This window comes from Pyxicephalus adspersus, chromosome 1 (genome assembly GCF_032062135.1).
Source record: "Pyxicephalus adspersus chromosome 1, UCB_Pads_2.0, whole genome shotgun sequence".
Classification (NCBI taxonomy): domain Eukaryota; kingdom Metazoa; phylum Chordata; class Amphibia; order Anura; family Pyxicephalidae; genus Pyxicephalus; species Pyxicephalus adspersus.
Window position 1 is genome coordinate 132,786,303 of NC_092858.1, and position 27,003 is coordinate 132,813,305.

Sequence of the window (27,003 nt, forward strand, 5' to 3'; positions counted from 1 at the left end):
CAGGTTGGCAGCACCTCCACACCCCAGTCTTAAGCAGTCCTTACTTCTAAGAAAGTCCCCACCCACCCTGAGCCCCATAACTTTCTTTGTAATTCTTCTTTTCTCCTAACTATCTTGAATCCAGTCATTTAACATAACAGGTCCACTTTCTCTTCTAATGTCCCCATTCGGAGAGAATTATGCCTAGGTAGCAATGTGCAGGCTGTTCAAGGTTTATTCTCTTGCAAAACAGTGAATTGTTTAATGACTCACCCCGAGGCCATGCTATGGGCCCACAGGAAGTAAGCGAATGGCGCTGGGCACCATTCAACCCAGAAAATGACTGGCACTGCGTCAGAAAAGCAGTAAGCATGTGAGGGAGAGTGCCAGAGAACTGTGAATATTGCAGAGAAACATTTTTCATTTTAACTACAGCCAACCCATATTATAGCAAAAGAGTAAAAAACTATTTATTCAAAGCCAGAATTGTGCATTGACTATTTATCAATGTAATCCTAGCTGCAAGAATTTGTGCCTCATATCTGTATGAAGTTAAGTGTTAAGCAAGAAGAGGAATGCTATAATATTCAGATATATGACACTCTGAAAACAAAGCTTGGCATTCCATGTACCCATGACTTTATCAGACTTGCTTTGTAATACATTTATAGAATTATTTGCTGATTGCCTTTATCTATAGACCAGCTTGGACCTGTACAGAGTATATGCTTAGTCTTGAATAGATGTACTGCTTTTTAGTTGTAATGTGTTTGTTTTGAGATATGTGTGCTGTAGTTAAATTCTCTTTTATTCTGATCTGTCTATATAAAATCAGTTCATGAAATAGTTGAGGCAGCCTATTCCAGCATCCACAGGACTCCCTTGTGTTCATCAGGTCCATTCTAGGAGGAGAGCCTCCCACCAGCAAAGTACAAGCGGAGCCCTCCTCCCTCCCAACAAAAGAAGGAGGGAGCAGGCATCCGACCTTACTTTAAGGTTCATGCTTCCAGCATTGCTTATTCACTACTATTTTGGATCACTGCTCAGATTGTATTAGGTGGATGCTATGTGATTGGGAAATGAAATTCTGCTTCAAACTTAACACATCTCCTTGTTAATATGCCCAAGTGCCACTTCTAGCTGGGAATACTTTATTCTTCACATTGTGGAATAATTCTGCACAACTGATTTCAATGGATTTGTGGTTGTACTTATGATTTTTTATACAGCTTTTCAATGTGGATGCAGTGACAGCATACCATACAACATCTGCAGGACTGAAACTTCATTGGCAAAGGAGATATTAATAATTACTAACTTTTAATAACTCATTTACTGATTTTATTATATGGAGGATGGACTGTGACAGGCGTGTGTGACAGTATTGCCATAATACAGGTAAAGAGCACTGTTTTTTTTTTTTTCAGATGTCTGTGCTTGTATTTGTTAAACAATGAATGGAATATTATATTTATTTAAGAATTAACATTGTACATTAACATGTGTACATGTGTACATTAACATTAACATGTACTATATTTAAATAGAATGTTTCTGAGCTGTAATTGATGCTGATGATTTGAGCTGAGAATTGTTGTGGTTCATAATACCTAAACTGTCATTCATTCATTTCCAAAAATTTAATTCTTTTGTATTATATACAGTAGTTATTGTACATTTTTATATTATTGTGTGTTACAGTTATACATCTGCATGTGATACATATTCAGTGTAAGCTTATAGGGTTTTATTAAGTGTAGTTTAGAACAATTGCAGTAATAGTAGCTTTGGTAATATTAGTATTTTAATAATATTACACATATCACTACTGTACAGTAACCCATCAAAATCAGAAGTCAGCTCCTACAGGTTTGCTAACATCTCTAAAAAGGTACTTAATATATATTTTTTTGCTTTTTACTGCTCTTTAGATTGTTATGTATTAATTGTTTGCTTATTATAAGAAAACTTGCTATGTATGAAGAATTGTTATGCCTAATAGGCTGATTGGCAATTGTGCAAAAATGTAATTTTTTTCTTCTTCATCTTCTCTTTGTGCTCCTAAAGAGCAGGGAAGGGTTAATAAAGTTCATTAGAGCCCAGTTAAGTAGCAAAGTTTGCTAATGGGAATCATGTGTCAGTGAGTGAGATGGCAGACAGGGGGCAGGTGTGTCCACAGTCTACAGGCTGACTCCATCCAGACAGAGGATTGGGACAGAAAAGGGGATAGTAGGAGGAAAAACTTCCTCTGCAGCTTATGTAGCTGGTTAAGTCATCAGCATATCAATGTGTTGCTCTATTCTCTTTAGTTGGAAAAAATTCAGGAATTTCATGCCAAAAAGTTCCACCTCCTACTGTATTAAATCAAACGCCTCCTACATGTGTCAGCAGGGGGAGGAAAAGATGACAGTACCTATGTGCAAGGTGAACAGACCTCTGCTTTTAATCACTAGACCTACAAAGCCTGAGCTCTGAAATAAAGCCAACATAGCTTGCAATCTGTACATTTATCTGTGACTTCAAATAAGATTAGGAAAGCCATTTCTATAGGAATCAAATGTAAACCTTTAAAGGAGGTAATCTCCCCCGATGTGTAGAGCCACCAAAAATTGCAAAAATGTTTTGGTTAAACTAACATCTCAAAGGATTTGCTTCTTTCTTATAAGAAGTATTAGTTAATTTATACATGTCTGACATTTAATGGTCCAACGGGAAAAGACTATTTCTCAGTTAAATATACTAAATACATTGGACGCTATGAAAATAGTCTCTCCTTCATCAACACTCCAGAATAATTGTTATTGGTTCAGGTAGACAATGATCCTGTGTGGTAACCATGTGTTGAGTTTATAATGATTTCAGTAACCTGAAAGTCATCATAACTTAAAAGTTTTGGCAAGAATTCGGTGAAGTCTGTACATTCAGGCTGATCCTACTGCCAACCGCACCAGATGTATTTGGTCTCTTTGGTGCACCTATAGGATATTTAAAAGGCTAAAGGTAATATTTTTGAACCTGGCTGGTATATTCCTATTAAACAGTTTATGACCCACCTCCTTTTTTTTTTTTTTTTTTTTTTTTTTTTTTACAGCTATGTGTGGGATGTGAAAGTAGTCAGAATGCAAGTTATTCAAATGCTTAGCAGTATTTCTAGTGCACATATGAAGGGTGTTTGTATAATCTCAGTCTGTACAGTTAAATGTTCTATGGAATAACGCCTGTATTCTGCCAGTTTCTAGAGATGGATGCTTGGTCTGACTGCAAGACTGCAGTTACATCAGGACCATTCGCAGAATCCAGGCATGCCTGGTTACCTTATTTATGGCTTGCTGGGTATAGTGTCTAATAGGCTATTCATAAGACATATACAACTGACAAGCTGTACACTGTCACATCTGTTAGATTCCGAGCAAGGACAGTCATATTGCTATTGGGATACTCATAAGGCATCATAAAAACAGGACATGCTTATCCGATACTGGACTATAGACTTTCAAACAACAACACCAAATACATTCTCCATCTGTTTGATTTGAGTTTAAACCTCTTCTTTGTTGTCTCACTACAGTTGGTGGTGTAAAATTTCCAGTTGAACTTAGTTAAGGACTGTTGATCATCCTAAGTAACTAAACAGGTGATTTCACCAAATGGTATAACACTATTTTTCAAAGTGTCTTAAGATAGAAATTAGGACAAACATACTGTCTTTGGTATGTTGAACTAGGAAAGTCATCAACATATGTAACAAAGTTGGAGAACATCCCAAGAGTTGAAGACTTTTTGATCATCTTACTTAAGGCTGCATGTGCTGCATTGCACATAAATAGGAAACCTGGTGAAACCTGGCATTCTTTAAAATGAGCTTCCGAGTGGCTAAAGAAATTTGATTTTTTGGTTTACAAACCTTTAGCATGCTATATCTGTTATATGTTTCTATTGTCGGTATTGGACATGAGAGACGTATTTCATTCAAACCAACCCAAACATTGGCTTAACCAGACTTGAGCAACTGTCATCAAACCATTCTTATCATGCTGGTACTCGTTTAATCCGCTATCCCATGTCGCATTTCTTATACCAAGCAATGTTTTTCTACTATACAGGTGGCTTTATCTTTACCTATATTAGTACCAGACAGTTGGCTCCAGGGTCTGACTGGAGTAAGGTAGCAACAAACTCTTGTTTCTCCTAAGTTTACCCTGCTTAAGATATTGGCAGATACTGAAGGTATTTGCACTCCATAACTAGCCACTCCCATTCTTGGTTACATAAGCCATGGAAGTTATTAAAGAACCGGTAATTGTTTACATTTTTAGCAGTGCATGGGAACCCTGGTGTAGTGCGTTCTGATTGGTGATTAGGATTCTGAATGGGAGATGCCCCATTCCATGTAAGGAGAGCAGCAGAAAAAAGGCTAAACTTTGATCTTATAATGGCAATGCATATGAGTTTATAAAACTTTTTAAGCTTTACTATTGGGGTGTTTTTTTAAGTTACGGGTGGCTTTAATATTGATTTTACAAGGCTTTTTGTGGCTGAGAGTAAATACATTCAAAAATTCTATCTCTTGTTGCATTTTTTTCTTTTGCATATTATTATGGTAAGTTTACCAAACACTGAAATGATGTATGTTCATTCTATTTCTAAGATATTCTAGATGTGGTACAAAAAGAAACCTTTAAAAGTGGTACAGCTATAATTTCTATCCTGTTTTCTGTTTTGCCATTAGAATTATCCAGCTTTAAGTTAGCCTTTACATCTGCAGCTTGGCAATGAATACCATTATATAGCTTGCTGTCTATCTATGTATTTTTTTTTCAGCTAAAAATTTCCCAAGCTTTGCATTTTTCTATTATATCTGTCTTGGTTGTGTAAATATGTCCTAAATGTATTAATCCTGCAGACTGAAAAATTTCAGGGCAGGGTTGTAAGAGAAAGCATGTCATCGTTTTGTTTTAATAACCTGAAGTTAATTATCATCTTCTTGAAAAAATTCTAGATAAGTAACTGGAAATTCATGAACTTCTTCCAGTCTGACCATAGGTCACAGAGGTCTCTTCCTCTCTTATATCAAAGACGTTCTTTCTTTTTCTGTCTGAACTAGTGATACATTTATATGTAAAAATGTAATGTATGAAAAATATATTATCAGTAATTATTTCCTGACATTTATAAGCCTGTTGGATGTGTTCTGTGATCCTCCCATAAAGAGCTTGAAGACATATATTCACAATCAGTTTAATCTGCTTTATTCTTGGCTGCATTGCTCATCAGTATAAGATTTACATCTAAACGTATTATTAATAACAGAAGAAATCCTTTTCAATTACAAAACAAAATGCATATTAAAATACAACTCCAGGCAATGTATTAGCTTTGGGGTACAGTGTGAAAGAATCGGAACTTAAAGCAACATTTATTGCACAACATTTTATTGCTGCCTGTTCACACATTTAGAACATTTTTACAGAACAGAAAGTTAGGGACATCTTTGTACTTCCTGTGTAGTTGAAGCGTATGAATGAAGTATAAAACAGGAAAAAGGGGGAAATGCATTACTAGGGAGGCACAGACTGCAAAATTCAGGTTTTCCAGTGCAGTGAGGTAGGTGTCTCCATGAGAGAGATTTCTCAATTTACAAAACATGAAGAGAAAAATATCCCCTCACGTTTTCTTCCCTATAATATATATATATATATATATATATATATGAAAATGACTACTTCACTTCCTGTCTGGTATATTTTTGTTATTGTTTGTTTGTTGCCATGGTACAGATATTTTTCTGTACTTCCTGTTGTTTCCAGTACAGTAGGCAGGGTGAAATCTCTCATAAGAGCCCTGAAAACCAGAAAACCTAATTTGTGTACAGATACACTTTAGCCTGTTTATTATTATGTTTAGTCTCCCAGAAAAACATTTCAAATTTAATTTTAAGGCCCACACATTAAATAATCTCCCACAATCATTATATATTTGAACCTAAAATGTGTACACTACATGATATTTGCACAAAACAAAAAGAAAAGACTAAAATTTTGTATGCCGAAACACATATTTTGAAAGGTACTTTTAGAAAAGCCTTTACAACATTAGTTTAGAGTTTACCAGTAAATATTGGCTGTAGAATTATTCCTCAAACATCAATATGCATGGTGATACCAAATATGTGTTACACAATTGGTCCTAGAAGCGTGCTTCACATTTGTTGGGTTTTTAGTGTGTTTTTATTTTTTTGTTGTACTTTATTATCACCTTAAAGAAGGTAACAAGCCCCTGTGTGATAGTATATTGTAAAATGTCCTCTTTATGAGGACATCAGGAGTCTATTAGACCCCTGATGGCTCTTTTGCAATGCCTGCAAAGAAATTGAGTACAGCCGATACCTGATTTCTGGACACCACTAGTCAAAATCTCACAGCAGGGAATCAGGAGTGTGCAAATCAAAATGCTTTCTGGTTCACAAATAATTAGGTGGACCAGCACATGAATAATCAATGATTCTCCCTCAAATCTGCCATCCTTTGGTATGACCTTTTTAGGAATAAATTTGGGGTTATCAAGTCACTTAAATATGAAATACTGCATATTACTATAATGCTTTCCTCTCTCTAGGCAGCAAACAGAACATTTACCTTTACCTTTACATTTACCATTTTCAAGTCATTAGCAGTCAATACTTTAAAGCTGAATGGAAAGAGGCCCACTGAATGTAAAGCACAAATGCACCATCAGAACAATCAACTTGATTTTAAAGTGAACCTTATCAGACAGTGCAGTGCAAGGTTCCTGTCTGACAAAGCTACCAAACTAAATGCTGTCCTATTCTGTCTTTTTAGCTAATTTGCAGTGCTCTGGGAACTCTTTGTCATGCAATAAATGTTTATTTGTAAAATCAATGTATTTATGCTAATAAACAAACAAATATATGACAAAAGTTTAAAATATTATTCTAAATTAAAAATAGAACTGAACCCCAAAAAGTCACCAGAAGGAAGGGAGTTTTAGACAGCAGAGACATGCAAAGTCTTTTTTGCCAAAAACAAAACTTTTCCTGGCTCATGGGGACTTTTTTTTAGAATACACTGCACGGCCCATTCACCATGCATTGTAGAGCCTGGCTCTATACACGACACCACTCAAACAGATCCAGACACTGGGTGGCAAAGTAACTTCGAAATATCGCACAGGAGTTACATCATTAGTGGTTGTCCAATGGCTAAAGGGAATCACTTGAAATATCAGTGGCGAAGATGGCAGCTATGGGGGATGCTGCAATGACAGATATCTGGACCTGTCATGTCTGCAGGGTGCCTACACAAAAGTAAACATTTGTTTGTTTCCTAAAAGGTACAACAGATTTCCTAACCAAGCTTCACAATATGTAGGAATGACCACCAAACACTCTTTTAGTGACTATGGATGTGAAATTACTTTCCTCACAAGAATGGTATTGCTGCATGTCACAGATTCTCATCATCCTCCTCAAACCACAAATACAGTGCTGAGGTTGTTATGTGTCCCGTTGAATTGATTCTAACACATAACTTCTACACTTCAGTGATGTCATTTGATGATGTGACAAATGAACAAACAAGTGCCGTACACACAGCATCATCTTGATCTTTGGAGAGCGGAGGGGGGGAGGATGAGTAGTCAGGACCCCACTGACCACCCCTTTATACAGTGCCTGTTCCACTGTGAATTGATGAACAATGTTGGGGGACCACTGTTGACCACTGAGCATGATTGTTCATCTTAGACAACCATCATCTAACATGTGTGCATGCACCTAACTCACAATAACAGAGGAGAAACACTCAAATAGCCCCAAATGCTGAAATTTACACAGCCAGCCAATCTGAGACAGAAATTATTAAACAGGAAACTCCACTCTGACAACATAGATTCAAACAAGGAAACAAAAACCTTGCATAAATAAACACTGCAAACTGTGCAGCCACATCAATTTCCTAACCCGTGCTAAACACAGAAAAACACTCTTCATTATTATTGAATCATACAGCTGTACTTCCAGTAATGTGGTATACCTAATTCAATGCAACAAATGCAGACAGGGATGCCATATAGAAAAAATAAGACAGAAATTTCAGGCAAAAATGACTCTACACAGACAGGCGTCTATAGAAGAGATCTAGGTTTGAGTTCCTAAAGGAATCTTTAAAAATACTCAGGAAAGGAAATCCTTTAAACTACAGATGCTAGTAGTTTACCAGACTGAATGTGATATCTCTGTCAATTAGTTTTATGACCGGTCTCACCTCTGTGACTCTTTTCAACCCCCCCTCACATCTCGGAGCCCAGGTAAAGAGATTCTCCCTATTTGTCCTGAAGGCCTGAAATTAGATTTTGTCTTCTTTTCAAAAAAATAAAAGGAAACTCTGGTTACCTATTGATGGACAGAGACTGAACAGTTTGACACCAGAAGCTAGGGAGAGGAGACAAAGAGTTCCATATAAACAGCAAAACAAGTCTGACCAAAAAAAGTCACTTATTGTGGCAAGAATATCTTGTATTGATGATAGGAGAGTCGAACCACTGTGTAAAATCTTCTCCAACACAAGCCAAGGACTCTCAATAGGGTACAGGTCTGGACTCCAATAGTAGCCAATCTATCTCTTGCTCTTTAAACTACTTTTCGAAATTTTAGTTGGATGAATCTGGGCATTGTCTTATGCCTGTGGTATTAAGGCAATAAAGAAACATCCATTGATGGAGTGATCTGATCATTCATTTGTCTTTAATTAGTCAGCTGGCTTTATGTTTTGGACACATGATGTTGCTTAGCCAATATGGGACCAACTTAAGCAACCACAAATCATAATACTGCCCCCACAAGCTTGGTATTTTTTTAGCCAGGCAGTTTATGTCTGTATGTTGTTTTGCTCATCTTTACATATAACTCATCCTATATTGTTGTAAGTGTCCTGCTGAACTAATTTTGGTTGTTTAGGGTATTGTGCTTTAGGTTTCATAATTGCCTGAAATAGGAAGCAGTGTATTAAAAAAAAGAAAAGAAAAGGGGGTGTTGACAGGTATGCTGTAAACTCCACAACAGATGCTCTTCTTACTGTGTGTACCAACTCTACAATCCAGTAATGCTAAAAACAGTAGCTTTTTGTACACCATCTGGCAGACAGGTTATGAGAGAGGCTTGAACATTCTTCAGTTTTAAAAGTATGATCTTGCTTATTAAAAAGTTGCATGTGCCTCTGCTGCTGATTGGTCCATGCAGTTGTGAGAAATGTAATATGGGAATCTTCAAAGCTGGAATACCAATTTGGCAAATGAAGAGGCGCAAAACCCTAGAAGGAAACTTATGTAACAAGGCGTCACTGTATTTTCTTTATGTGACTAAAACTAAGGTGTAGATGCTTGCAAGTTTTTTATGTTGGGATTCCTTTAACCTAATCCTCTTCACTCATTGTAATGTTTATTCACCGTACATCTGGAAAACATTTCATGTTATCCTGGAAATCTGCTTCTATGATATAAAGCAGAATGCAGTTAATATAAGGGGCATTAAAATTAAATACATTTTTTAATATTATACTATAATATTATATCAATATTATATTTAACGGAATATTTTATTTTGCAGGCTTACACTTTAAAAAAGTTTTTCTGATCTTTGTTTTGTTTATTCATTTGTTCATTGTGTTTATGCCAGTGAGAGGAATATGCTTGGTTGGTTAATGCAGTCACATTCAATTTATCTGGAATTTCCACAGGTAACTATATTTTTTATATAGTTCTGTTGATCTTTTCTTTCCTGTGAACAAAACTAAAGACATTTAAAGTCTCCAATGGTTCTACATCCAGTATCCAGTTCATGGAAGGTACAAACCCATTTTATGATGGCTGTGTATGTTCAGTAAAGTTGCATTTGGAAGTTACACGTTGCAATCTCCAAATTAAAACCAAAAAGGGTATTTCTTCAATTAGACTTAAAACATTTTAATAGCTAGGGGGGAAACACAATATACTATACTATACTATACTATATTATATTTCAATTGCAGAATCCTATTAACTTTATAATGATAAGATTTTTCCCTTGCCTTGGAGAATTTTTTTAGTTGTCTGCCATATCTTAGGGACATGCCATTAATAATAATCATAACATTTCTCCAATTTTTTGTTTTTTTTTTTAGATACAACTAACCCCATACAGACTAGATCAGTGTTTCTTAACATGAGGGAACTTTCAGGTCTTCAGAAATCTCTTCTATAATTTCTATATGCACAGCTTACAGTACATTAGTGTTCTGTTCACTACGAAGAATGCCTCTTTTTTAGCTGACCGGATTAATGAAAATCATCATGAAAAATAGCCAAAAAGATAATTGGCATCAGTAAAAATTACCTGAAAGTCACAAACTGCTCATTGCTCAATGAACCCCTAGCAACCTTGGGAGGAACCCTAGGGTTCCACGGAAGCCTGGATAAGAAACAGTGGGCTAGATAGTTCAATGCACACATTTCAACTAAAAAGATTTGGTGTTATATATATTTAGTTGCATGGTGGCTCAGAGATTAGCTTGTTGCCTTTTCAGCCCAGGTTCGAATCTCGGCCAGGACACTGCATGGAGTTTGCGTGGGTTTCCTCTGGGTACTCCGGTTTCCTCCCACGTTCCAAAAACATGCAGTTTTTTACATACTGTATTAATGGCTTATAACCCCTTTGAGGGACAGCTAGTGACATGACTATGGACTGTACAGCGCTACGTAATATGTTGATGCAGTATAAATACTGTGTAATAATAATATATATATTCATTTTGGCAGAAAAGTGTGAGCCTATTGACAAAATTGTGGAGAAAGGTATATCTCAGAGAGCAAAAGTTATGTTGCCTATATAGTTTAAAATTATTTTGATTCTTAAATCTGCAGAGAGAGATTTTGTGTCTGTGCTTGTTGTTTAAGTAGAGAACAAGGCTCACAGGGGTTCATCATTTAACCTAATGTTGCCTATAAAATGCTGGGAAATAGAAGTGTTCAGGGGAAAGCTTGAACTTCTCTCAGTATCCTATTCAGCACATTATCCATCATATTGTCTTCCACCCCTGGTAAGAATAAAATTGTTCCATATCACATGGGTGTATGGAGAGGTGCTGTTATAAGCTGAAGAAAGGTAAGGTAACTGTTAGATATGGTGGTAATGTTGGTTACCGTGGTGCTGTGAAAAGAAGAGATGACTCCTGGCCTCTTCTTTCTCTCCATTTTACATTTACCTTCACTTTAAAATACAGGGGGCAGCAAATTACTTTATGTGTGCACATTATTGCCACCATGCAATAACAAGGTTGCTTTACCTTTATTATGCACTAAGCTATCTGCAATAAATCTATCTTTAAGCTACACTCACTTTCTTCTATCCCTCTATCCCTGGTTAACCAGATTTACATTTCCCGCATAGCATAAATAGCCCATGGCAAAGTCATTTAGGGTAGGAGAAGTGTTTGGATAAATAATTTTAAAATTTGAAGCAAAAAAAAATATTTTTTTACATAAGGGTTACAGGCCTAGTGACAAACTTCCAAGAGTAAAGATTACACCTCATGGCCATTGCTCTAGTAATGATGGAGCATTCATCCCTGAATAAACCATCTGTGCGAATGCAAGATATATGGTCTATTCAAATCTTATACTACAAATGCTAGAATATAGAATTGTATTTGTATGAAAAGGGATGGTGAAATTTACATAGCTTGGAAATCAGAAATTAGTTACAAGGAGTCAGTAAAATATTAGTTATGAATGAGGAAAAGAAAGATTTGAAAAATAAGGATAATATAACTAGCCATGTAGAGTAGGTTAGTGTTGGATAAAACTCAAAGATTCTGGTGAAAGAATCAAAGAGAGACCATCTTGCCATTTTCCTATGTATGTCTGCCCTAATAACAGACCTTGTTTCTCTTTGGATAAGTCATTAGGTATAAAATAAGTATATCAGATTAGGGGCAAAATTTCCTCCCTGCTGGCAATAGTTGATAATTTGACTCAAAATAAAAAGTCAAACAAAAGTGAAGTGCACTTTGCCAATTATAGGTAAGATGTCTAATAATTTGTATTTGAACTATGTACATTTAAGTAAAAAGGGTTGGTTTTAAATTTTCTCACTTGTAAAAAAATGAGCAAATGTCAAAAATAGATTTTAAAAGGCAAAGGTACTTTGGCAATAACCTCTGGTTTTTCCTTGGCATCTTTCAACAAAAAGGAAAATGCTCACTGGAACAAATTTAAATTGGCCCAAATCCTAAAACAGAGGTTTTATGAAGCATAATAGGGTGTAGCATACGTGAGATGTGACTTTGAGCCATCCATAGTTTACAGAAAGTTAAATAATACTTCACTTGCAGACTTTTAACACTGCTTTTTTTGTGATTCCTAAAAAGTTTATATGTCTTTATTAAAGTCGATCTGTTGCAAAGCAGAATGTCTAAAAGAAGTCCAAGAATTAAGTATCTATTCTCTGAATGCTGGGATGCAATTGACTTCTTCAGAAAAATTATGTGGTGTGCAATACAACTGAATAAATTGTTCTGCCAAAGAAATAGTTTGCCATTTATGAGTCAGAGAAAATAAACCCAAAGGCAAAAAGAATGAAAGGATAGGGGAACGGTTTGCATGATAAGGGGAGAGAAAGCATTCTGCTTTTTTTAGGTTTTAGGTCTGCTTTTTTCAGTCTGACTGATTTGCTGGTCAATGTAAATATTGGTGGTTGAGATCTCGGAAAGAAGTAATCTGGGTGGTGCTTGAGAATACTGGATAAACCCAACTTTAGTGTGGTGTCCTCCGAGTTACAAGGTAAATGCTAAAAGGTAGAGAGTCCTGGGTTGGGTCTACAGACAGTTGACATTGACACTTATGACAGGGCCAGAATCTGCAACCAAAACTGTTAATTTTGTGTATATTAAGACCTTTATTAGCAGATATTTAAACAAAAAGGAAGTTAAAAGTGGGTAAAAAACATTATAGATGTAGAAAGTATTAAAAAAAACCATTATAGACATTTTAAATGAACTTAGCATACTTGTTCCCAAATTTCTTTTTATTCTAGGTTCATGTAATCACCCACACTGCCAAGACTGGGAGATCAATAAATGATTGTTTCAGCCACCCATGAATTAAAGGGGGGAATATTGCCCCCTCTTACAAAACTGCTCATATGATATAAAGTGACACCAACCCCACTGGCCATGGCTGCAGAGGTTACAGAGCATTTTCTTCCTAATCAGTTCAGGGTGTCCCTTCAAACTATTTTCAAATGTTTGCATTTTTGCAAAGGATAACATCTCTGAGATACTGACATCAGCCACACTGATATGCTAAATATAATCTCCTAAAGTTGTAGTTGTGCTTACATCTGCTGCTGTGAGCCCTCCACCAGCTAATTCTGCTCACGTCCTCAGCATGGATAATGTTTATTTGCATAATTAATACTGAAAATAATTGAAGTATGGAATTGGATATATTCAAAAGAACATCAACCCCAGGGGACAGGTATTAAACTTTAAAATCAGATTCTAAAGCCATAATAATATTGTGAATTGTCGTCAATGTTGAAATGTTTATGCTATATAGTGGGGAATCCAAAAGGTGGAATAAGAACATACCAAGTGGGAATATATTTCCAGGAACTATAGAAGAACATTCCAAAGAGCTATAAGAAATCCACATATTACTGTGCTAGTCAGACTCTGAAATATAACATTTGAGTTGACAGTGGCTAGTAATGTTACATATTTTTCCCTTACTGTCAGAAGCTTGTAATCCAAATACTAATACACTTTGGGGGGGAAATATGAAAAACTAATCTAAAACTTTTTGTCCTTGGAACAAATGGTAATAAGTACATGGTTCTAAATTTAACTCTCAGTGAGTTCTTTCAACACTTATATTCTTTTATATCCGTTAATCTGCTCCATCTTTTGTAAAACTGACAGCGTATTGGCATAATAAGTTGGCATAATAAATTGGACCTATAAATAATAATACATTGAGGACTTTCTTGTCAAAAGTACAATATATGGCATGCTGAATGTACTGATCTCTATTATATAGTGTTCTGCAAACAAAATCTCAGATTATTTCTCCATTGTAAAATATCTTTATATATTACCTTTTTATTATGTCTGCTGGCAACATTTCGTTTGAGGATCTCCTAAATTAAGCTTTAGGGTTTAATGTATCATTCAGGTTGTGCAATCGGTACAGGATAGTCACTTCAAGCTTTCAATAATAGAGATCAATTTGTTCTCTGTATTTATGTGGAATAAAGCATGAGCATTAATGTGACAGCAGACTCAATGATTTTCCTTCAATCTTGCATTCCATTCAGCTGATGAAAATGTCTTCCAGCAATATAAAAAAATGAGACTACCTATTGTATGCCTCAGATAACACTCTATAAAAGTATTATGCACCAAGCAGTTTCCCTTTAATATACATTACCCGTTTACTAGTAGGTAGAGGTTCGGGACCACCATAGGTTTGACTTTTTTTACATTTGAGTTTTGCAGAAAGGGCACACTAATGCCAAGTTTCACCATAGAACCAACCTAATATACTGCACTGCCTGGTCATTAAAATTGAAGTGGGTAGCTGGCATAGATGGATTAGTAAGGGTGCCCTTGAATAGGCTAGACCCCTGACTATGAAAGACTGGATTCCCAGTAGTTGTTACAATAATGAACAGACTTGGTGAAATATATGTAAACCCCTTACTGAATGATAGGGTAGGTAGAAAAATGCTGCATACTTTTGGGGTGGGGGAAGAAGAATTTTTCATTATTTTCTTTAATTGTTAATTCTGTAAACTGCTGATGTTTTGTTGCCTATTTAAGTGTTCGCCTAATGTTCTGATCCTAACCAGTTTCTACCAGCACATGTGGTGTGAGACAATGTAGTACTGAAGTGTGTTGTGCACTTTCTTTTGACATTTTGTAAAACTTTTAAGACAATGCAGTGTGGTACTGCAAACAAAAATGTTACAATAAAAACTGTTTTGCCACTGGCCAATTTGTACACAATTGAGAATTATAGCTTAATTTATTTATTAATTGATTATTTCTTATGAGATTTGTGGCTGGTGTTCCTACTATTCAAAATAGACCTATTGCCACTGGATAAATGGGCCTGATTTATTAAAGCTCTCCAAGGCTGGAGAGGATACACTTTAATCAGTGAAGCTGGGTGATCCAGCAAACCTGGAATAGATCTAGTCCAGGATTGCAAATATTTGCAAGCAAATAGTAAATTACTTTGAAAAAATCCATTCCATATAGACAAATCCCCTTCCTATGTTTCCCCTATACATAAACAAGCATTTTATTTTTGCAGTGTAGGATCAGCTCACTCTAATGGATATTTTTTTTAAATTCCAATGTAGGTGTCTGACTGGCTGACTGCCACCAGAAGTAAAATCATCAATCTGTAGTACCCAAGGGTACGCATAATTTCACAACATGGTTAAATCCCTGTCAGGTTTCATTGCTGGGTGTGTCTCATTGAGATGATTTATCTTCTCTATTTTTGACTGATAGTCACAGGGTTATGGTAAATCCAAAATGTTACATGTAGATAATGGGAAATCTTCCAATTTGGACACCAGTTTAGCAAATGCTGTCTAGGGATTTTTTTTTCCAACTAAAGAAGATTCCCTCACTTGCAAAAATAAAATAGGACAATAGACACATATTTGGTATGCTGTCATAATAATAACTGATTCTAAAGTATAGACATTTAGGCAGTACACTATGCATGTGTGGAGCAAACAATATTAGTCATTTTTAAAACTAAAAACCTGTCTACTACATAGGTAGAAAGAACCTTATATTAAACAAAGCTTTTACAAAAAGTATTTTGGGAATTTCAACAATTAGCTCACCTTCCTAAAGTCAAGCTGATGGTCAAATTGTTGGCATGGTAAACATGGTTCAACTTAAATGTATTAGACTAGAACTGGATTTGCCAAACTTTAACAAACATTTTCAGAACCTAGAACAAGCCATTCGTTTGCAGATTCTATGTTCACTATCTGCTCTTCATTAGAAAGTATGCCTGTCACTTCCTATCCTGACAAAAGGATCACTGACAGCAATACCAATTTTTTAGAAGCAAACTCACACAAGCCTTGAGAAGATAACATAATCCAAAAACATAAACATAATCCCTAAAGTCGTTTATTCCTTTTCTGTATCCTAAAAAAAATAATAAAAAACAATTATATTCTTACTTTGTATAATTCATAGAAAAAACCTTGATTAGTGTGACACTGAAAAATTCAAACCACACATCACAACAATCTATATGTGATGGTGTTCTTCAAAATGTCCTTTATAGTTCACATGCTAACTATATTTATTGGCAAGGTTTTTTATTGCAACATAACAATATTGTTTAATCAGCCTGCAGTCATGCTGTCAATAGTTTAATAAAGCATTGTGAACTGTCAGTTTCATATATACACACATATATTTTTTCTCTTGATAAACAGATGAATAGTTGTTGTTACTTGTCTAAGAGGACATAACCTAACCCAAAGGCAAAATATTCTGCGGCTCAACACATGTATTATCATTTTACACCTACATCTACATTTGCTTTAGGGTAATAATTTAGGTCATCCTGACAAATAATATAATAAATTCATTTTTTGATATAAAAGATATGTGCTTTTAGTCCAAGTCATTCTTTCTCAATTTTGGCTCCTGAGGAAGCCTTGTATCATTTTCAGGTTTTTAAGAGCCCCTACCAAAACCATTTTTTAATGGGGGTCACAGGGAACTTTTCCCCAAATCCAACTGTTTAGGGGTCAATAGGGAAAAAGCCTCCAACATTGGTGCTAAGTGGGAGCAACTCATTAACAGAAAGGAGGGAACAGCATGGGATTTGATAATTACTTATATCTCGAGGGAGACCATGTGCATAACCCTCAATAATTTAGAGGGTGACAAGGCCTATACTATACAAAGTACATCTGACTTGATCTTAAAGTGTTACAAAATACTGGCTGAACGGGATCCCGAGTCCCGTCATGTTTCGCCGGTTTAGGCTTCCTCAGGGGATTAGTGGGAAACCAGTGACAATATTAACAAAAGCAAAAGACATACTGAAACAGTAATTATAATCATGTTGATGCTGATGCCAGATAGCCGTATGCAAAGTGGTTTCTAATTCTTTGCAAGGGAATCCTAATAATATGACTTTATAAAGCCACGTTTTACCCCCCCCCCCCCCTTAACCTTTACAAGTATAATTAGTTATTCATAACATGTCCAAAATGAGATTGCTTAAGTTTAGTAATCTGGGCTTTTTGTGTAACATGGTCTTGGAAAAAGTCCTTTAATCAGATGCAGGGCAGAGACTTTATGTGCATTTCTTGCCAAATGACAGCTAAATTCTTTTGGCAATCAATAAGGTATAAATAGATCTGCAAACTGATTTCCTGACGGTGACAGCCATTGACCATTACTGAACAATGTATAGCAGCGATGACAATGCAATGGAACAATACATTAGTAGTGTTTATTTAAAGTGCCCACATTTGTTTATGTTGCCCTTCAAGGAAAAATTCAGTTTGGATTTTAATATTGCTAATCTGTATTTTTGTCAGACCTCAAAACTGATGTAAGGCTAATTTGAGCAACGTTAGTTATCACCCTATAATAGTGTAAAGGAAGGAAAAATTTGGAAAAATGTTGGAGGGTATTTGGCTATTATTATATGTAGCTAAATTTTCCCTGGAAAAGGGATTAAAGGGCCAGGATAGAGTCATGAATAATTTTATTGCTGCAGATTTGCGGCTCATATTTTGGGATACAGGCCCGAAGTGTCCTGGAAGGAATGGTTGGGCCAGGTACTCCATCCCCCTTCCAGGCCAGAAATTAGTAATGGCTCTGGAGAACCTGGAAAATGATAAAAAAAAAGGCATCTGTCCTTCAAACTGGGGGACGTTGCAGCCTGAGGCCAGGTGGTACAGGTGGTCAGGCTGTGTGTTGACTCTGTTGGAAGAGCCCAGGTATTCTGCCAATAATTAGGTCTGTGGTACCAATGGTGATGGGGTGAAGAGGCTTTGTGTTTTTCCTATTATGCTGTAATGACACTAATCCTGTGTGAAGAAAACCCTGGAAGATCGATTGTTTACATTGGAGTTTTTGTGAGTATTAGTGGTTAGAGTGCCCTGAATTTAAAAAATACCTCTCTGTGGTGGGTGAGTTTGAAGCTAATCCTTTGCAACAGGAAGTACCCGATAAAAACATTTATGAAGGATCACCAAGTAATAAATTAATTTTGCCCTGTGCAAATGTAAGTTGCTTTATTGTTTATGAAAATGCAAAAATTACATTACTCTGGTTTTTGGTATTCTGTTTTTTTTATGTCATATGATTTAGTATTGCACTCTGCACCAGTAAAATTCCTTCTATTTTTTGTGCTTGCAGAAATAAAATGAAGACGTTAACGAGAATGTTTAGTCGGATACATTTATGGTTATTGCCAGTAATTATTATATTCACAAGATTTCCACATAGTATCCTTTCCTGTCCTCACCCATGTGCCTGTTATGTCAACACTGAAGTCCATTGCACTTTTCGATCACTAGTAACAGTACCAACCAAGATACCAAAACATGTGGAAAGGATTAATTTAGGGTATGTATAAACTCTTTACCTTCATTGTTATCCATTTATAATTTCATCAAAGGTTTGCACGCACTTGTTAAAGGATGATTAACAGTATTTGCCATCACATTGTCATCATTGGTGCCCACTCTCCGTACAAGTTGTCTATACTTGAATAATAGCCACATAGCATTCATTTTTGCTGCAGTAAAACACACTGGACTAAAGTGTATAAAAGGCCAAACCTTTTCTCTTTTTTTACGTTTTGGACAATATCTGGAAATTTAAAATTCATTTAAAGTTATATTTTGTTATTTTTTCTTCATTTAAACTGGGCAGATTTTTTTAGTCAATGGCAATGGTAAAATGTTTATCCTGGCATATAGAAATTTTGCTCATAGTTTCCTATTTTGGGCTGACAACTGAACTGAAATTGCAAGGGATGGTGAATTGTCTTTTTCCTAAACTACATAATACTTCTAACCCTTCCTATACTCTCATGTCAGCGGTGTGCATTGTAGTTTAAGGAAGTGAGCTAGGCATCATTGATAGGGCTTGAGATAACACAGACAGAGATCACAAGATACAAGACATCCTTCACACATCTGGTAGAATTTAAAGGTTTGATTAAGAGCAGCAGTTGAACAAATGACAGCTGTTGGCAAGAACAGAGCTGGGAACTATGGCCATGTTACACTGGGTATTTCCAGGAAATGTAAACCAAAAAGTGAACTTCACGATCTACATGTGAAGTATTATATTTAAGTGTCCCTTTACAAAATCCCACTTTCTGCTTGATCCTAGCTTTCTGGACATTCTAAGAATGAATAGCTACATTTTATATTATTCATGTTTTGTTTTAGGTTTAACAGCATTCAGTCCATACCTGAAAATTCATTGGCTGGACTTTCAAAACTGGAGATGCTTTTAATTCATAGCAATGATGTGCAAAACATTCCCAATGGTGCTTTTAGAGACCTGCATTCTCTACAGGTAAAATGCTTCATTTATATGAAACATCTGTGCATGCTGTCAAAATCACTGTCAACCCAAACAGCACAAATATGTAATTAAAATAAGCACATTTGAGAAGAAAAGAAAAAAAGTTTACACCTATCTACAGGGATCAGAATTTTTTTGTGTCCAGGGAAGTCCCAACCTAAGTACACCTAAGAGAGCTCTATTAAATCAGGCCCATTGTGTGACTAAACCCTTGCCTTAAAGCAAAACCTTAATGTCTGCTTTAAGCTTGTTTACTTTTGCAGAATTCTTACTTTGAGCTGATTTGAAAGTTTGTAGTGAACTGCTTTCTAGGAAAAGAAGGTTTTCTAAAATGTAAAAATATATGCATGCACTAATGAAGAGAGGAAATGCTAGAAAGTGAAGAGCCCTTTGTTTATTAAATTGCTATGTTCTTCTCAGGAGGGGTAATTAAGAGTTTTTGGGTCCCCCAGCTCTTTTACTATGACATGATTATGTTAGATTTTCCAACAATCATAGAGAAAAAAAACTTTATAGTGAGTAAAGAAAAACCTCTTTTTGGATCCATCATGAAGTATGTCCTATGTTGTTGTTTATTACCATCTAAAAGGAAAAATACAGGACAAAGTGAAATAAAGAAATAGAAGGATAGAAAACTATGTTTGCATATTTCGGTTTAACCATATGTGTTGCATTATCATTGGCTTACCATATGTATATATCTCTGCAGGTTTTCAAAATGAGCTACAACAAACTGAAAGTAATAACCAGTCATACATTTCATGGACTTTCTGGCCTGACCAGATTACACGCTGACCATAATAAGATTGAATATATCCATCCTAATGCATTCAATGGTTTAACTGCATTAAGACTGCTTCATTTAGAAGGAAACTTACTTCACCAGCTTCATCCCAACACATTCTGCACTTTCAGTTTTCTAGACTACTTCAGACAATCAACATTAAAGCATCTTTATTTATCAGACAATATGCTTCAAACTATTCCAGCTAGTATGATTCAAACAATGCCATTGCTGGAGAATCTGTACCTCCACGGGAACCCCTGGGCTTGTGACTGCCAGCTAAAGTGGCTACTTGAATGGGATGAACAATCAAATGGTAAGAGTTTTTAATTAGGAGTTTGTTTAAAACAACTACTTTGCATTGCGTCATAAAGTAAACATTTCTCTCTGGATCATATAGTAATTCCCAAGTTTATACGATACAAGTTTTATGATACATTAAAGCTCATTTTATTACATTACTCGACAAAAGGCTATTTATAGTTAAAGTTAAAAGACTCTGAATTAGCAAGCTGCATATAAACTTTGGATGAAAAAAGTATACTATGAATACTCCCGTGACTCCATATCAGAATATGAAAATATAAATATATACTGTTTTCATTTAAGTACTGTATTTCTTTCTTGAGGAATACTACTGCACTATATAAAGCATGATGTAGAGCAGGTGCTTTTAAGTTCAAAGGATGTTGTTAACCAAATAATTATGTGTTCATGTAGCTTGTATGCTTTACTTACTTTGAAGTCTTCATGTCTTTGTTTTGATGTATTGTTTTTACTAAAACAGATGTAGTATATAATATTTGCTATTTTATATCTCCAAAGGTGTGTTAAAATGTAAGAAGGATAAATCATATGAAAATGGACAGCTGTGTGCAATGTGTTCTTCACCAAGACATCTCCAAAATCAAGAAATTCAGGGTCTAAAGGATATACCCTGTTCACGTCCTTTTATCTCCTCCCCATTGAGGATAAACAGTAGCGACACCTCCTCTGAAGATGACGATAATGATCTTCCATCATTAGAGCTAAATAAAGGTTTTATTGGGCATATTATTTTAAATATGACAGATGAACATGGTAATAAAGTCAACTTAGATTGCCAGATGAAGGAAACAGAAGACTTCAGCAAAATTCAATGGAACCAACTTCATCCAGAAGAGATTGACATCAATGCAACCTTTGCTGTGGATTTTGAATGCCCCATGACTCGGGATAACTATGAAAAATTATGGAAACTAATTGCTTATTATAGTGAGGTACCTGTTAAACTGGAACGGGAGCTGTTGTTTACAGATAGCTCCAAAGTGACCTATAGATATAAACAAAATTTAGACCATGATTCTTATTATTACACAGGAGTAAAGGCTGTCATATCTGCTGAGCCAGAGTGGGTGATGCAGTCTAATGTCAAGCTTCAGCTGAATAGAAGACTGAGCACTGCCAAGAAAGTTACACTCTCTTTCTCCACACAGCTTTCTCAATCACTTCACACAAAAGATATTCAATATCCAAAAAACAGTTGGGTTATGATAAACAAAAACGATCTGACCAAAACATCTTACAATGTCATCAAAGGACAAGTTTGTCAGTTGAACTGCAATGTAAAGTCCTCAGAAGCCCCAACTTTTGAGTGGAGTCTGCCAGATGGGACAATAATCAAAGCTCCATACAATGACCCTAGCAGTAGATATTCCATGGCAACTAGTGGCCAGTTAGTAATAAAATCAGCTGATTTTTCTGATTCTGGTATTTACCATTGTGTTGCCAGAGTAAAGCATGAGATAGCTACCTTACCTATTAGAGTAGTTGTGCAGCCTCAAACAAATGAGATTTCTGAAAACAATGTTAGGGTAGTCACCAAAACCCTTGGTGAACCTGTAACTTTACCTTGCAATGCACACGCCAATCCAGATGCTGATGTGAACTGGATTTTACCAAATAATATTATTATCAATTCAGGAACAAATAAAACTGATGCATATTTTTTAAACAATGGTTCCCTGTTCATTTCAAGTACAAAGCTTACTGACAGTGGCCTTTACAGATGCATTGCTATAAATCAATATGGAGAAGACCATTACAGCGTACAAGTAGCAATACTGAAAAAGCTTTCTGAACAGGTTAATAAGGTTACAATAATTAAAAAACGGCCTATGGTAAAGTTATCAAAAAAAGCAAAGTATGATGTAATAGATGATGATAGGGGTTCAGGAGAGAGAGACGTTGAAGAAGACAAAGAAAAGTATTACAATGTGCAGGAAAGAGTCAAATATGGCAAAGATAAAGGTACTTCTGTAGGAAGAGGTCAAGGCAAGTACAACAGAAAAGACCGAAAGAAAAGTAATACATGGAAGAATTTAGAACAACATAAAGAGAGTAATGTGGCAGAAGGGAGAAGAAAATTTGAATCTAGAAAACGATTAATTGGTGGCAATAAACAAATTGATCCTAAGCAATGGGCCAGCATTTTAGCCAAGGTCAGAGAAAGAAATGCTCTAAAAACTACAGAGTTCCCTCTTTTGAGCACCCCAACAGCCACTACCGTACCACCAGCTGATGTTATACCTCCATTTGCTCTTTCTAAGCCACCATCAGAATCAACAGAATTAGCAACTGTTGAAGAAGCATCAGCTGATGAAGATGAATTATTATATATAACATCTTCACCAAAAGTAACCATAAAGCAGTATGAGGACTTAACAACTTCCCCAGCCGACAGAACTGCAGCAGTGACTAAAGAAGAGTTAGATGACTATAATGAAAATTCATTGGTAACAGAGATTGAAGAACATTTGACAACAGAACCACCTGATTCAGTGACCATACTTTCTACATCAAGTTCTGATATCACAACACTTGAAAATATTGATATAGAGGACTCTATATATTCAGCAGGTGAGGAGGATGTAAGACCTTTTACAGAGGAAGAGTATACAACCATACAAATTTATGATTCTGATAACCTAGCTGGAACTGTCATCAGTGAACAAGAAAGCATTTTAGATGATTTGTCCACTGTGGAAACAGAAACCTTTACTATGGAGCAAAATATAAATACAGAAAATGATGTCATTGACATAACAACACCTTCCTATGATACAACAGATTTTAGCACACTTGTGAGGTCCACAAAAATTAAAACTACCCCACTGACCCTTGGAGAACCCAGAACTTCAGAAAATGAGGAAGAAAATGAGATACTATATACAACTGCACCAGATCTTTCAGGAGAAATATCTAATAGCGATAATATTGATAGTAATGATAACATAAACCCTTGGGAAGTGGACACTGATATTTCTTCACCAACTCCAACCACAACTAGAATTCCAGAGAGTGAGAAATTTGATTTTGAAGCCATAGACAATATAATACCAAAATCAAGTTTCATGCCTACACCATCAACTACACCCTCCAGCAACAATTATTTGTTGCCTATACCACCCACTCCAGTCACTGAACACTTCAGAGGGGATTCAATTGGGCCAACCAAAAACATTGAAGAAACAAATAATTTACATGAAACACAAACATTTTCTGGGGAAATTGGGCAACATTTGGTGATCACTACTCCCCATACTCATACTGTAATTTCTAATTACAAGGAACAAGTGGTGACTTTTTCTGTTCCAGAACCAGAAACTATCAGAACAACATCTTTACACAAACAAACTACAACCACAACCACACCACAGCCTATAACACGTGGGAACATCCAGTATCCTCGAAGAAGAAACCACGGAAGACGGAAATTTAGACCAAATCGCTTTGGGCACCGTCAGAATCAGATTGTTCCCACAGTGCCTTCTTATAGGGATGCAAATGTTATAACTCAAAAACCTTTTGTAGTGGAATCTGAAGACAAGACCACTAAAACAATAAGTCACCTTTTAGAAAATAGTGTTTATCAACCTGTTAAAATGACTCAGCCAACAACTAAATTACCAACATCTACTCCTGAAGTACTCCAAATTTCAGAAAAGAATATATCTGTACACATTCCATTTACTACTACTGCAGCAGAAACACAATCAGCCAAAATTTTAAAAGAACCATTTGTTTCACCTGTTACAACTCAAACAGAACAGATATCTAATTATATACATAGCACAACACATGCAGAGGAAGTTGTAACAGAGTCAAGTCAAAATATATTAACAAGTAAAGCTGATCAGCATCATGATACCACACCAAGTTACTCCATTACATATTCAACTCCATCATGGCCTGAGTTAGATACTTCAAAAGATGTTGATGAAGAAGTTCAAATAGATGTAGATCAGCCAGTTGTAACATTACCTGCACCAGAGGCACTTCCACCTATGACTCCTGCTTCTCACATCGATAATTTTTTGAAAGATCTGAGCAACAAACAAAACAAGATTCCTGAAAGAACCACAACTATGTCGCTACAAGTGACACATGAAATAAACCACTTCATAAACTATTTTAACAATGTGCAAAACATACCCAAGCAGGTTTTTACCACAACAGTACAAACAACACAAAAAATGCCAACCACTGTTAATAGGGAAGAAAGTTTTCACAGAACTGTGAATATCCATTCAGGAACTAAAGAAAGCACTGGCAAGCCAGATCATCAGAATACAACTCCTAATCCTGGAAAATATGCAACTGTGTTTCCAATTACAAAAAAAGTTTTTGTTCCCACTAAACCTTTTTACTTAAGCTCCCCAACTGTGCAGTTTGCACCTACTCAAACTGTAACTCATAAGAAAAACATTGATCAGGAACCTGAAAATCAGCTAGCTTCAACTCAAGCAACAAATCCTATGCCATCAAATAACCTCCCCTCAAGAATAAATGAGCTAGATCAATATTCTATCAAAAACAAAATATTTGTTCAATCAAAGCAGGAAAATGTTAAAGATGTCCATACGACAAGATCAAATAACAGCCTTCTTTATAACACTAAATATTACCATAAACCCAGATTTGTAAATACGCATCATCATGCTGGCATTCCACCCTATTATAATCCATCTAGAGCTACGATAAGACCACCTTTGATTGGAACTCATGGACCTCTTCGCTACTTTATTACTAATCAACCCATCTCAGTAACAAATAAACCAGAAATAACAGCTTTCACAGCTCAAAATGCTCAAGAAAGAAAAACATATACACCATATATGTCAACAACCCCACCAGCAACAACAACTACAACAGTAAGTCCATTATTTAGGCCAAGGCCAGCAACACCAAATAAATATAACCAAGGACAACGAATAACACCATACTACAGGCCATTTGGAAATAATTTTATTACTGACAGCAAAGGAACTCCAATAAGATTTCCTTATCAAGTAAATCCATACTACATTAACCCAAGAAACCCATATCGGTTCAATAGAACAAGACATTTTCAGTTTACGGTAACTTCAAAACCAAATCTTCCATCATTTGTAGGCCCAGATAATGTAACACCTAGAACCTGGACTACAACATTGATCACAACACCAAAAACTACCACGCTCCCTGCTCCAGCTACAACCAAAGTCTCAACAACATCAACAACCTTATCTGTGACAACTCCCCCTTATATTGCACAAACCCGAGGGTCACAGACTGGGCATACACTACATCCATACTGGTATTATTTTAATGTTAATCAAAGACCACGACTTACAACAAGTAAAGCAGAAACAACACCTCCACCACCTATATTTTCCAGAGTTCAAGAAAGCAAGCCAAAGATTACAACCATTGGCTACCAGTTTGTATCTTTGCCATATGAAATGAATGCTGTTTTCCCATGTGAAACTACTGGTGAGCCTAAGCCCATCATCACTTGGACAAAGCTTGCCACAGGTAATTTGTCAAATTTTACATTTTCTAAATACATTTTTTATTAAATATTGGTGCAGTTTAAATGGCATATTGGAACAACTATAAACTAGACCAAAAAAACACAGTCTGTCATAGTAATGGGTCAAAAAGAGGGCAAACAAGCTTCAACATTTCCAGAAAGTGTCTTAGCTTTGTTATTCAGAACAACCTGTTATATGGGTCTCTGGGTCACTGCATTTTATACCTTATGGCAGTTTTCTTTTAGATTAGAGGTCAAGTCTTAAGATCAATAGTTATATAGTTAAATAGCACTGGTACTATTTTTTGCTGAAAACATGCATACATATAACTGAACTGCACTAACCCTCCTTCTTGTACAATGTTACTATTACAAGGGTAACCGGGGGGGGGGGGGGGGGGGGGGGGCATGCATTAAAAGACAACTTGTTACTATTTTATGTTACTATTGCTCATCTGGGTTCTCTTACCTGCTGTATACATTTTGATTTAATGTGTAATAATCAAGCTAGAGACATACCAGGGTTGACATAAAAGGCTGTATTGTTGTGCAAGTTAAAGATGTATCACAATCCTGGTTGAACGTTGTGGCAGACTTGTAGCACTGTGGATTGTAAGCACAGAATTACATATGCCTCGAAGAATTTATGGATTTAAACTGCGTGTTTTGCTATTTGCTATAAGTTATGCTTTATGTTCCATGTGCTTGCTGTTCTTTCCAGGTGTATTTGGTTGTGTACATGTGAGGTGTTACATCAA

At 35.9% G+C, this 27,003-nt stretch overlaps 1 protein-coding gene across 1 annotated transcript in view; it reads left to right on the forward strand.

Moving 5' to 3' along the window:
• Positions 1-1,028: 1,028 nt before the first annotated feature.
• The window catches only part of MXRA5 (matrix remodeling associated 5), a 32,307-nt gene continuing 6,332 nt past the window's right edge, over positions 1,029-27,003 (forward strand). Inside the window, exons 1-5 of the mRNA XM_072427476.1 lie at positions 1,029-1,377; positions 18,447-18,656; positions 19,490-19,619; positions 20,338-20,728; positions 21,238-26,247. Coding sequence (XP_072283577.1) covers positions 18,454-18,656; positions 19,490-19,619; positions 20,338-20,728; positions 21,238-26,247 — 5,734 coding nt within the window. The 5' untranslated portion in view covers positions 1,029-1,377; positions 18,447-18,453. The remainder of the gene's footprint in view (positions 1,378-18,446; positions 18,657-19,489; positions 19,620-20,337; positions 20,729-21,237; positions 26,248-27,003) is intronic.